The sequence below is a fragment of the Falco naumanni genome, chromosome 16 (assembly GCF_017639655.2).
Source record: "Falco naumanni isolate bFalNau1 chromosome 16, bFalNau1.pat, whole genome shotgun sequence".
In the NCBI taxonomy this organism is placed as follows: Eukaryota; Metazoa; Chordata; class Aves; order Falconiformes; family Falconidae; genus Falco; species Falco naumanni.
The window spans coordinates 3,626,671-3,641,189 of NC_054069.1; the positions used below are offsets into that span (position 1 = coordinate 3,626,671).

The window sequence follows — 14,519 nt, forward strand, 5'->3', positions numbered from 1 at the left end:
CACTGTCCTGCTTTCACCAATTACTGTAGCAGAGCTAGCCTGAAGCACAGTGAAAAAAAAAATATGGTTCATCTCAACTTCATACTACACAGCCACTAATATACTCCAGGGAAAGAAAGCTCTCTCTACTCTTACTTTATATGTTCTAACAACTATCCTGGTTCTCCAGAATAAAGAAATCAACGAAGCAAAGGAAAAACGCTTTCACTAAACTCAAAGTCACTGTGTCCAAGCTACTACAAATAACTACAAATGAAAGGTTTAATTCTGCCGCATTTATCTGTCCAAGTGCCACCCCTAAAAGGATTAAAATGTACCTGAGCACAGGAAGGCCATTGATGGGTCACTTTTTTGAATGGAAGAAACATTACGGTAACTGATGGAGGAAGATACAACATTCATCCAAAAATGTCAGAGGTACGGGGGCAACACGACAGAAATTAAGTATTTGCCAAGTTCTTCATATCACCAGTTTCCATTAATTCATTTATTGGATGCAAATGAATTTCCAGAGTATTTTCATACAGGACGTCTGTGTCACTTTTAACACATTTCAGCTACATTTTTCAGAGCTGCTTTAAGATATTGGGACACATTTAAAAAGAAGAAGCAATTGCATCTGGTTTATGTATCCAGGTCCAACAATCTCAGCTTAAACAAAAATATCTGCTCGTTACACTGCAGCAGATTTACCGAAGAAGTGAAAAATGAACACCTGCCCTCCAACTCTGCATTTCCCAATGGACCATCCCAAGAACTCACATCCATGCTATCCACGGTCTGAGCAGCAGAGCGCAGCACCGGCACATTTAATAACCGCCCAGAGTGCATGCAAAGCTGCAGACCAAGGACAAGCTCCTGTTCTCATCATACCCAAGAGGCCTGTGTACCCATCTATATTTGCACAAGCTGGCTACGCACCCTCACTCTGAAAGGAGCAAGGCATCTGATAAATTTTACCTTTGAGAACACAAAAGGGTCAGCATACTCCAATTACAGCAATCCAAGCCACTGCGTGCAAAGAGACAGCTTTGAGATCCAACAGAAAGGCACAAAGATGTTTTTCAGAATGAGAAACAGTTGAACCTTTTCAATTTTGTGAAAGTACTTTTTTTAAAAAAATAAAAAAAAATAAAAAAAAATCAAGTCATCACTTAGCTCCTTACCTAGCACAAATATCTTGATCCCTGGCACAAAGATAAAAGAAACATCCTCTCCGAACTGCCTTATGCCCAGGCATAGCTCAAGGCCAGAATGGCTGGAGTAATTAGAGGCTGTATGGCTTTTTAATTTAGCCCTCAGCTCGGGGATTGGGGGGAATGTGGGGAAAGAGTTACCCTGCCAGAGATGCCTTTAAAATCTCATGCTAAATGAGAAATGTGATAGAGGAAAGCCAGTGAAAACATGACAAGTCCTTCCAGTAGGGAAGCTCTGAGTACTGGCTATGCACATTCTCAATCCCATGCCTAAGAAATCTGCATTCAATAAAGAAGATACTTTAATGTGAATCATTTTTTGAGTTTAGGGCTTTTAATATCATTTTCCACATTCCCTGTCAATGCTGAATTGTTCTAGCCAGTACTTATTGCATGGCATGGTTAACAGCAAATTCTTCTCTTTCAGAAGACCACACAGGATGTGTTTTTTCTACTCCCAGCTTCTTCCCTTCCAAAGGGGGGAAAAAATAAGAGAAGGGAAAAAAAACTTTTAAGCATTGCCATGAGCTGGCAAATTAAGGGAAACCTCTCATTCCTGAGACAGCATTATAGCGGAGTTAGTTCAGGGCATCCATTTACCATAGTTTGAAGGATCAGCCTGCAGTGAACAAAGAACAAATTCTTAACTATTCATCTACTGTGTTTTCAAATGAAGTTCGCCAGCTCACAGATACGTGGGGAAAACCATCTCCAGCTCACGTGGAAAACAACTAATTTGGTAAGCGGAATCCGAGGCAGGGAGCGTAAGCAGCTTGGCAGCTGTATGAACCTACTTCGGCAGTATTCCTGTCACTGGGACCAAAATCCACCTCTGCAAAGCAGGTTGATTTTATGTCATGACAAGATTTCCTAAGTGAGGCTTAAAGAGATGCAGGGGCTTGCACCGATTCTCTGCAGATGAATCAAACGCACCCAAAGGATGGCGGTTATTCAGCAGCCCCACACTTGTATTTTCTTTCATAGCTATCATTTGTTCTAGAGACAAAAACGGATGCACCAAGCAAAAACGAATGGTTAGCGGCTGAGGACAACATTAGCATGAAAACTACCTGACAGCTTTATGTTCGGATTTGACATTGCTATAGTGAAGCAGCAGCGAGATCGCCTTATTACCATTCACAAAGATCTCGAGCCCAGGGAGCTGCAGCGGTACAGTACACAGCCTCACATAATAGCATACTGGCTAAGGAATGTACTTTCTTTAAGAACAAAAATCCCACATACAATACGCGTGGGAAAGGCAGCCAGGGTTAGAGTCCTTCTTCTGTACAGCCTACAAAATAAATTTAAGAAAAAAGCCACAGAAAATAGAACATCTAATGAGCACAATACTTCGATTCCAGTTCCTTGTTGGCTGAAAAAAAAGACCCTAAAAATCCCAGACACTGTTTGATGCACAATTTCTACAGTCTATTGTTTCACAGAGGGAGGAGGGGATCCTAATCATGCCTTAGTTACAAAAGGACAAGTGGAGCTTTGGGTTGTTATGGTAGAAAGAGATTTCTCATCACACAAAAAACTACAGAGATGAATTCAGCCTGAAACTAGCAAATACCACTCTGGCCAGTCAGTGATTATGCAAATCACAGTGTTCTGTTATGTTATAGGTATAAATCAGCTTAGAAACTAAAGAATTTTCCCAATGCAGTAGAAGAAAGATTGTGAAGGGGGGAAAAAACAACAGCCAGATATTTAACTCCAATATCTGAGTCAGTAGAGTTAACATTAATTTATATTTATGCATGTGAAGCCAACCTGGACTCAGCTTTTTGTTTATAAAGAGCTGTTTCCAATGGCATAAAATACAAATCCGATACATGATACACTCATTTTCCAAACCCTTATAATAACACAGTAATGTGAAGAATGTGTCTACTTGTAACATGCAATTTATACCATAAGCTGTCCATAAACTTCTGAACAACAGAACAAAAGAGTCAGTTCAAGTGTTATCTGGGAAAAAGGCTTGGCCCGCGATCACACACCCTGCTCTGGCTGAGCCATGGAGCAGCCTCCAGCTGCTGGTCACGATATCTGGGCAGGGTTCCTTAAATCTGCTCCCTGACCAACCCTTCAAAAACCCTGCTCAGCCTCCGTGAGCTGCTTCTCTGAACCAGGTTAAGCACACGTTGGCAAATCTGAGGTGACACTGCTCCCCAGAAATGAGCTGATGTCCCTCAGGTGAAGCCAGAACAGGACACAACGCATGCTGCCAGAGCTGCAGAAAGGTCCTTCTGTGCTACTGGTCAGCAAAACTGGGAAGGTGAACGACAACCTCTCCCCCGCATCACCGAAAACATGAACGCTGCAGAAACTGATGGTGAGAATCTTTATCCTCTAAGGAAGTTTTCTTGCATTCATAAAATTATTAGCTGAAACTGAGGGATTTTTTTTGCCCTGAAGGTCAATAGTTAAGGAAAAAAACAGAGACATAAAACCAAAACCGTATGCACAAAGAAAAAACCCCAGAACAATTAAAATTACATTCCAACACAGGCAAGCAACTGTAACACACTAGACCATCTACTCAGACGAAGAAAAGCAAGGGCACTCAGGTAGCCACATACAAATACAGGGAGAAAAAGGCTGTGCCACAAAGCAAGAATCAACAGTTAAAACTTTGGATTCTGCAACCATACCAAGGAGAAACTTCAGATGTTTTCAAGCTGAAAATATTTGCTTGCAGTACAAGCCACAGAGCAAATCAAGAACACGCAGACCCTAAAACTTCTTTTCCACTCTTGGAAGCAGAAGGCGCATCAGGAGCACTGTTAGCCCGAGGGCATAGTTTCATGATAGCCTGGCTTGAAGAGGTAAAGTCAATTTTTTAAACTCCCACCCCAGTCCTTCCACCCCAGGCTACTCTCTCCTACTTCCTGGCGCTGCAGCTGCAACTGTTTTAGTGGCTGCAGTGCAAGTCCCTGAAACAATCCAGCTTAAAAAAGAAAGGAAAGCTGAAGATCTTTTGGGGGATCATTTTTGAATGAGATCAGCTCAGTGATACACTTCTCAACTCTGCATCCCAGAAACTCTCTCACCGTAACTGCCCTGAAACAGTCCTCTGAAGCATGGCAAGTGGGAAGGAATAATCGAAGTCAGAAACTTCTTAAATTAAGATTCCTGCAATAGAGAAGCCCGGCGTACTTTGAATCCCCAGAAGACACATCCAGTCCTGCGCGGATAACATGGAGTCGATAACCTTGCCGATGTTCTAGAGGACAGCAGTGATTTTCAGTCTGAAACCATGCAAACCAACCCTGATACTCATAGGAGGTCAGACATCCTCGCATCATCAGGTCACAGTCACAATCCTATGGATCCTACGCTAGCTGAAGAAAATGAGACACAGCACCTTCTAGGGTGAGAAACAATTTAAAACCTTACTCGGAAAAAGCACTTGTAGCAAGCCCCTGCAGCATTCATCACAAATTTTCATGGAACAACCCTGAAGCAAAGATGAAGTCTTAAGACAAAAACATTGGGTTTTGCCATCAGCATCATCTCTGCCCTAGTAACCACAGCATTTGATCAAATATAAACAAGCATCATGCAGACCTACACTGGCACAGCAGTGACCAACATAAATGTAGCAAGGCAGAACTGTAGGAATATTTTAAATAATAAATAAAAAAAATTGGGCTACAAATTACCAACATTTTCAGGCAACAATTCATCACCTTATAATTACAAAGGTTGAATCCTTGTAAAAATAATGCCTACAACCTTCAGCAAGACAATATATTCTGACAAACTTTGTTTGTCTCTTGGGGTTAACTTAGGGGTGGGGAATGGAAGGGGATAGATGAGTATAAACTACTAACAATGCTTCAAAAATTATTCCATCCTTTTTTTGTGTTATGGTAACTAAGAAGCAATTAACATTGATTTAAAAAAAATCCCAAACCAACCACTTATAAATAAGAGAGTCCTTTCTTTTCCTGGATGCTCCATCTTATTTTTAAGCAGCTGGGAACAGAGATAAGCGATTGACAGATAAATGAATTATAAGTTTTATCTCCCAAATAAGTACATTTCAAACAATCGTGGGATTTCTTAGGACAACAAAACATCATAAAAAGAGATCATCTCTGGAATAGGGTGGGAGGAAAAGAGGCGGAGGGTCATGACAACATAACCCTGCCTTCAGAGCTCACCTCATACTGCCTCTCAGAACTTCCAATAGTGAATAACCTGGGCTAATTGCAAGAGCATTGCCAGCACCATCCTGCCACCAGAACAGCATCACCGTGCTGCCACCAGCAGGCGGATTGTCTGAGCCCTGGGTGACAGCTATAAAAGATACTGGGATATGGAACTGTCTGAAATGGACCAGGAAATTCTATAACCTAAAACACAAGAAATTCAGACTGGTCATTCCTGGACGAAGCAAGTGCCACACAGCTGCTACTGACATCACATACACCCCTGAGCCCAGTGGTTTACTCACAGTATGATAGACAGGGGCACTCAGGCTCCCCAAGGCCTTAGTAAAACCCAGGTTTGAGTGCCTGATGTACAATGCATGTGATGCCTACCTACACTTCTGTAATCCGGCAGGGAGCTACTGGGAGCACTCAAAAATCTTTGTCTTTTTAATTGCTGTTATCCTCGATGACCATAACAGAAGTAAATGTAAATACATGACCCAAACATTGCACTTAGCAAGACGCTGCATTTACTGATGTGCATCAGATTCACTTTGAAATAGGTAAGATATGCACAATGCAAAATCAGGGTGCGTTAAAACCGGTGAACAACAAACTTTACTGATCCAGCCTTAGAAAATTCTAAACCATTCCTTCTTTGCTAAATCTTGCATATACACTGATTTTAAAACAAAAATTCTCTTCTCCTGGATCAACACGGTACTGTAAGACTGCCTACACTGTAAAGACTGTAAATGCAACTAGAAACAATTGCTTCTATAGCATCATCAATGAAAACGAAATGAATATATAAATTAATACTTACTGCCAAAAATACAGTATCTATTCTGGTTTAATTGAACTCATTTAATTGGCAAACCCAAATGGAAGCCAACGTGCCAATTAAGTGATTGTCCCAATTTTCAAAGATTCTCAGGGACAAGTTTCATGCTGGGAGTTAGTCTGTGAAATAAAAATGACTCTCTAACCAAGCGGGAGAGGGAGAGAAAGAACTTTACACAACAATATAATACCTTGCCAAAAGCTTAACAAGGGAAAAAAATACTTAATTCATGCAGCAGTAACAAGGAAAACAAGTTATGTGAATTGAAAATAAAATATATGTTAAAAATTATGTGTAATGACAGACCAGAACTGTTTTGACCAAAATATTACTAAAGTCTGACGACTGCTTGGTGCGCTGTGTGGAACATTAGTCTCCTATCAACGCCTATATTGTCCACACTACCCGAAATTCCATTTCTGTCCCATCGTTATCTTTGTTACCAATGGCACCCTGTGACCCATCTGCTCCACAGCGGAAACTGCAGCAATTCACATAAAAACGCTGCTGATTGCTGGATAGAGAAGCCATGCCACAGCTTCTGCAAGAGTGACTGAAGACTTATGAACCCAGGCTAGTCCAAAGACTGACAGCCTTCCGCAGCACAAAACTAACCTCCAAACTTCAAAGGTAACATTTTCCATAGGACTTAAGAAATGCAATGGTTGTTAAGGCTTAGAGCCAAGAGCCAGCTGCTGGAACATCATCTAAAGTCTGTTTACACTGAATTGTCCAAGTAGTTCAAAAAACAGAAAAAAACCCTAGAATTTCTGCTTCCTATCAACTAAAACTTTCCCTTGCACTTGAGAGCTTAAAACTTTGGACTTGTAAAAAGAACCTGCAGGTAGGCATTCAGAGCTCAAAAGCACTCTTCTCTTCCCTAAATAAGTCTACAATGTATAGATATTCAGATACATATAACCCATCTGAAAACAGGATCACTCTAACAAAACTGTCAGCACAATTACTTAAGAGCTCACAATGAGATACTGTAACTCTGATGTCGGGTCATATGCATACAAAGCACTAAGAGCCGTAAGCCACAGGAACAAAAAATCCAAATGTCAATCTTTACACATTAAAGGATATTATATCTCTATATCTCAGTTGCTGAAATGAGATAATTTCAGTTCCTGGAAGTATTCATGTTAGCTTGGGTCAGGACTGACATACTCAGAAGCATGCCCAATGTTGTTTTGAATTAAAACACAACCCATCAAACAAAAATAATTTAAAATGAAACCCTATATACTCCTATTTTTTGCACCTATTCTTGCAGAAGCCACAATCAAGATCTGTGGCAGCACTGGGCTACGTGCTTTACAAAGAATGAGAAACAAGCCCTGCACTAAGGAGAGTGAAATCTTTCTTTAAACCTTTACAATTCACTAATGTCTACACACTTTTATAAATTGCATTTAAAAATAGTTTTCTCCTCAGCCATGTCCCAGATTTAACAGAGTGATATATTGAGGTCTCATTAAAGAGCCTTTATTACCTTCACAAGCCATGGTACCGTGCCTTATCTAGTCTCAAACGCTGAAAAAACTAGAGATCGCAAAATCCACCTGATAGAAGAACTAAGATTACTCCAGGGACTTCACAGGACAGGGTCTAACACCTGTGCCCATCTAAAACATTTGTACGCTTCTACTTTGCCTAAGAAAATTCCACCTGCATAGCCGAAAAGGATAATATGTCCCAACTGCCAACAGCCTGCCTTCTTGTTCCGTTATGCATTTGCCAAATTCAAGGCTGCCTAATGGTTTCCATCAGTAATTTAGAGGTTTCCACATCACACCTTTGCTAGGCAACCTAGCTATAAACTAGTAACCCGTGGGAATACTACGGCTATCATCTCAATAACCTCATTATGGGTAATCATACTTCTAGATCCCAAAAGCAACAGTTCAGAGGTGTACGAGGGTGGGAAAGGCTGATTTCCTCCAGGTGAAGAACTCTCGGGCGCATCCAGCCATGATCTACTCATGAATGAATCCCTGCAGATGTGACCAGGTGTCAGGATGATCACCTGTATTCTTGTGCTCAGGGTACTACAGAAAAAAAAAATCTCACAGTAAAGAAACCTACCACAGCTTTAGGGCCTCGTTTTTAAAAGCTTCCAAAGCTGAAAGAAGTGGCAGACGCTGCAGAAAAAATGACCTTTTCAGAAATACATATATATACACACAAAAGAAATCCTATTTCTAGCTTTGGAGTGAGTATATCACTTATCTCCAGTGCCTATCAGCTTAATGTCGTTTCAGGTGGCATCTTTCAGCAGGGTGCATAAACAAAGATTTTTACATTGATCTCACTGTTTTAATCCTGCTTCCCCACAAAATTCAGACAAATGGAAGAAAAAAGGCAACAGGGATAGAGCACGCGTGCATGTCTGTAAGCACAGCAGCCTGCTGCGGGGAGAGGCTGCGAGCACACTGCTCTGAAAGCCCTGCAGCTTTGGTCAGTCAGATGGTCAGTAACATAAGGGAAACGTAATATTAAGCACAGGTATCAATTTATGCCACAGTTGATGACAAGCTGAGAACAACCGTTTTGTAGGCTTGTATGAGAAATATTATATAGAGGCTCTTTCACAGTTTCATTTCTCGTAACAGACACAGAGCACTCTTCAGGACCTTACAAGGAAAAGATACTCCTTTCCTTTAAAATAACATTACTACCTCAGAGAAATGTTAGAAAATCCATATACAGCAATATCACTTGCCTCAAATACCGTGTTTCCTCCCTAGAACTCAGAGGTGTTCTCCAAAGAAAGTCAGTATCATTAACTGCATTTTCCAAACTGGAGCAGAGAAAGAAAAAACGGGCATGTGCGAAGGTTACCCAGCAGGCCAGCTGCGCGGTGGGAATAGGAGGCTGAAGCAGTGAGAAAAACAGTGTATCTAATACGATCAAATTCTAAAAATACAGAACATGAGTCGGGGGGGAATACAAAATATAGCAGTCCTTGAGGACTACCCAGGCAGCTGTCTTATTATCTAACTCCGGTCAAGTCTGTCCACCTAGTGTTGCATCTCACTCAGCCTGGTTCTCAAAATCCACAACGCTGGATTTCGTAACTACTACGAGGTTTCAAGATCCACCAGAAGTGCCCAGGCAAACCAGGTCTCCAATACAAAATCATCTGCCTTTCTGCTAAACCACAAACAAGAAACAAGCAGTTTTAAGAAGTAGGTGAAAGTACAAATAGTACATGTATAGATGATAAAAATAGTATCAAAAAAAGGACTAAAGCTACTGAGTGCCCAGAATAAGCTGGCAACGGCAGAAATATTGAAAGTGGAGTTTCTGCCCTACCTTATATTTAACAGTATAGGAAGTCATTCAACCTCCCTACATTTAGAAAGACCTTTAGTTTGCTTCTTGTTAAGAAAAAGCTCTGCAAACAAAGCACTTATATAAATTAATAATAAGCACTTCAAAATATATTGCGGATAAAAGGGAAGCAACGGAGTAGGGACTTGTATACGTTCATCTAACTGTGAATGCACAAATCGCCTTTTCCCAAAGTACAAAAACATGTACAACAGCAAAGTTCAGGAGACGAATGAGTGTCACCGGTCTGTCAACTGTAGCGGAGTCTCCCAAGCTCTCCATAGTGTCACTAGTCTCAGCATTTGCTCACCTGGCAGAACGTGAAATTCATGTAAAGTGACAAAGCCTCGCACCCCGTGGGGTCTCCAGCCGCCTGCCACAGGAAGCAATGGAGAGGAGAAAACAGCACAGCTACATCCAACTTCTCCCAGCCCCTGGCAGCCTCCCTTCCCCACAGGCTGACAAAGCAAGCAACAACAAAACCTGAAGTCTGCAACTTAACTGCTAACGAAAAATTAAATGTATTATGCCACTAGGAGAAACTCACATACCATGTGAGGAGCATGCTCTGGGCAAAGGCTAAACCAGAGGCTGCTAAAAATGCAAAATGAAGGAAAAGAGCAAGGAAAAAAATCTCGGGTTTTAAATGATCAAGAAAAATGATCAAGAATATAGTAGATGCACTGGCTAAACAGAGAATAGACAGTAACAGTGCTGAACACTGTTCTGTAAATATTTACATCTTGTAAATAGTACCTTCAGACTGGACATAAGGCAGAGGTTGAAAGTGAAAATCTGATTCACTCAACACAGCAAACATGAGCAAGTGAGGTTTTTCTACCCATCTACAATGCATTCAGAGGACCACGAGGTCAAAATGCTGTAAGCACAAATCCAAGCCGCTATAGATACAGGTGCAGTAGCTTTACATGCAGCCCTGTGCTTCATCATACCAAATCGTCGTGCAGCAAATCTTAGACGTGAATTTTCTTGTTTATCATCCTCTAAATCTCTTTTTTTATAGCCACCTGGACTGTTCAGTTTTTATATTGCCGGCGTAGAGCTGCACAAGAGGACATGTTCTAAAAAGTGAATTAATAGCACAGTGAGAGGAACATTATGCGTATGCGCAGGCTGCAGTATAGAGCTGAATACTGAACAACATCCATGAGCGCAACAGCCTGGATGAGAACAAGGAAAGTATCGAGCCAGAACAGACGAACCTTGCCTTCACTGTAAATCAACAATGCAAAAAAAACGAACAAAAAACAATGACAAATGAGCTATGCCAGCTAACTTGTGTTACAGGTGGAGAGACTGAATTACACTCGCATTCCTGAAACACACCTTGAGGTTACAGACAGCACAGTGGCAGGCAGTGATTTACACAAGGCTCCCGGCTGCAGGGTGTTAAGCAGCACCGTGCGCCGAGGCTGGGAGCACGCACCGCTGGCTGAATAACGCTGATTAGAACAGGCAGCGCTCTCAAACAGGCGGCACCAGCATGAACTGCTGGCCAAGGCGGAGAGAAGGAAAAAATATCCGCATAGGAGAAAAAACATACTTAGGAAGTGACAATTGCAAAAAGTCAAAATTAACTGCGGATAAGCAAGGTGTCAAGCAGAGTAATAATCACAGAAAATACCAGCAGACAAAAACGCTGGTCAAGCCTATGCCTTGGTTTGGGTTTTTTGGCTTGAAAAAAAGTGTGGAGCAAAATATTACCATTGTATTACATGGGTTTTGATGATGTTTTTAAAAGAGTAAAACATAGTACTTAGCTTTGTTCCTCTGTTTAAAATTAAAATAAATGCCTGGCTTGTAGGGAGTTTATTACCTACACATCTTCTGAACATCATATAAAGAACAGTTAATCCAAAACCTGCTTCACATGACCCAGCTAGATATTAATGGTGCTTTAAACCTCCAATAATCCGCTGGGATGAGTACCCCTCAGCCCCATACATCAGATGAACCTGACTGTCCTGCAGTACAGCTAAATCTAGTCCACCTCTCATGCTGCTGCTGCTGTGCTGCTGGCAGTCCAGGAGCAGAGAACATATGGCTTTCCCAGGCTCAAGCCCTGCTGCATGATCCACTGAGAGGGAAAAACTGTCAGTGGTGCCACATCACAGTAAGTAATCTTCGCCATGCTGCTGGAATGCCCGTCCCTCTAGAGCATCACTGCCATCCTGGAAAACACTAACCTTCCCCCTACCCAAGGTCTGTTGCAGAAGGCAATTTCCTCTTCATTTTAGTATGCTAATGAGGCAATTTAGAAAAATCTGAACATAACAAGCAAGATACAGCTTCCAGACACTCCTACACTGAAACAAGGCAGGTCAAGCTTCTGTGAGGCAAGGTAAAAAAAATCAGATTGCCCTATTTGGCTGTTAATAAAGTAACATCTGACCTTCCAAACTCAGCAAATGCTAGAGGGAGTTGGTAAGTGGAACTGCAGGTACTTTACTCACTTATTTAAAAAGAAAATAAACGTATCAAGGTAATACAGTTGTCTGTGGCCCACTGCCCTCTTGTAGTGGCTTCTGTACGCATGAGAACAGCACCTTTGCAGTTGCTTTTCTGCAGTTCTGCTCCCTCTTGGATGGTAGGTTAGCTTTCAGGCTGAGGTTTTATTTCTGTAGACTTAGCAAGCATTTTGCTAAAAATATTATTCTTCCACAATGCTGCATGCTTCAAAGAGCATGTTTTTACAAGAAGTTCCCTTCATGCTCAAGAATCTTGCTGAAAAAGAGGTTAATGCAGACTGAAAATCGTTGTGACATTATGGACCTTTTAATTGGTTACTAGACCTGCTTTGGGGCACATATTAATAGGGCAGAAGCGTTATGCATGCTCCTTCTCTCTCTCCTTGACAAACTGCCAGAGGAAGGAAAGTATTTTGGTCTCATTGAAAGTACTATGCAATCCACTTACAAATCTGAAACTCGGGGAGCATAAATCAATGCATAACTAGAATATATGAGCAGATTGCTCCGAAGCGAAAATAATGCATACAGAAAACACAACAAGGTGTTTTACCATAGCGCTGAGAGTCTCCTCCCAGTCTGGCCTCTCTCTGGGATGGATGCTTCTCTGAAGCTCTGGCACAAAGTCATCTTCTTCTGTATGCACAGAGGACTTCATCATTCTGGAAAAGAGGACAGAGAGGTTTGATACTCAATGGCAATTTCTCGGTACTTCCACGTACTGTCTGCTATGGTGCTCAGTTATGTGGCCCATACAACAATATAAATGCAGAAATCTTACAGACTTCTAAGTTTCTCATACTTCGTCATACAAGCGGGACAGGAGTGTAAACCTTGTGGAGAGAAACCTGCACTCCCTAACCAATGAATGGATAATTTTGTTTAATCACCACGCAACTGCAAGTCTTAAAACAGAAAAATGCAGAGGAGCAATTTTCAGTCCATTTCGGAAAAATTGCTTCTATCGCCTAGGCAAACAACATTAGCCTTATAAGAAGAAATGCACACATTTGTTTCCTCAGTTGTCACTGCATGTTTTGCCTAGAACTGAGACAGCGGTTTCTGTATTTTAGCCTGAATTCACATCCGCAGGCCTGAACCACCAGCTCTCATCGTTCTTACTAATCCTGTCTGAAGGGTGAGCACCTCCAACCACCCCAACTCTGCGGGGATGCTCTCAAATCAGTCTCATTTTATCAAGGTAAACCTTTCTTCAGATAAGGAGCCATCTTTCCAACACCCTGTGAGAACATTGCAAGCTTGCAGAGAGATCAGAAGCTCAAAATCAAAATTTTAAAAGTATTAATAAAAGCTTCTCAGTCTATCCTTACGACAACTCTGCTGCTACAGCCAGGGAGCTGTTCCATACCGCACCTGCAGGCCACATCAGCGTGGCTTTGTGGAGATTAGGGTGCGGAACTGAATTACCAAAGGCCAGTTGAAATCGTCTTATCCGTTCTGGTTTCATTATATATGAGATTCGGGCAGGCTTTTATTTCATTAATAGATCACCGTTTATCTATTTAGGATAACGATTTTGATAATCAACAGTGCATACACGTGAACCGAAAAGCAGGGCTGGTTTCGCTGAATGTTGGCTATGCTGATTTATGTCCCGTTCGATTAAAACAACTTGGTGAAAGCAGTTTAAGGAAACTCCTTTACTTCAGATCCAAGATTTGAAGTTCTGAAATCTCTGCATACGGTTTGATGCAACAACACTAAGTGGCTGGGCCAAAGCATTTAACTCTCTTTTGTACTCTACATGAGGGTTAAGAATGAAGTAATTAACACTCACAGCAATAGCATGGCTAGGTTGCAAAATTATATCCCATATAATTTTATACCTAGCTTTGTGATCACATTTCTGCTCTAATAAAAAAAACACATCCCAGAGAATATGGGCCTGAAAACCAGAAGTCGCAATGCCTCAGGGTAACGCTGCTAACTGGTTTCACGTGCCATTCGCATCGCAAACATCCCCAATCGAAAGTAGGCTGTCCCTAACGAGGCGAGAGAAAGTACACCTACACGGTGGAAGCTGTATGTATCAGGGAAAAAAATCTGCATGAAAATACCATGACGTAGAACACAGAGGTGCAATGCCGGCTCAGATGGGAGACTCACACCTTTCCAACATATTGTAATTCAAAATAATTTGATTTTTGTAAACCTGGAAATTTGATGCTAAAAGTGGCAGCTCTTTCATTTCTCCTTCTTTGCATATCAAGAGAAAGAAGATTTGGCCTATTTCTCACAACCCCAGCTCCACCACATGATAAGTTTGCCACTTATTTTAACTGAAAATAAATGCTGAAAGTCGCTGGTTGCTGAGAAAATCAGATCATGCAACTCAAAAAAAAAAAAAAAGAGAAAAAATTAAATACAATAACAATAATAACGACAACGATGATGAGAACACTAATAATAACAACAACAATCTGTATTTTTTTAAATCAACCTCATGATTTGGAAAAAGGCTCAG

At 41.3% G+C, this 14,519-nt stretch overlaps 1 protein-coding gene across 5 annotated transcripts in view; it reads right to left on the reverse strand.

Moving 5' to 3' along the window:
• ARHGAP32 (Rho GTPase activating protein 32) overlaps positions 1 to 14,519 on the reverse strand; it is a 257,980-nt gene that overhangs the window by 143,263 nt on the left and 100,198 nt on the right. For all 5 annotated transcript variants that reach the window (XM_040616048.1, XM_040616044.1, XM_040616047.1 and 2 more), the window contains one exon: positions 12,588 to 12,696. In XM_040616048.1, the coding sequence (XP_040471982.1) occupies positions 12,588 to 12,695 (108 nt within the window). In that variant the 5' untranslated portion in view covers position 12,696. The remainder of the gene's footprint in view (positions 1 to 12,587; positions 12,697 to 14,519) is intronic.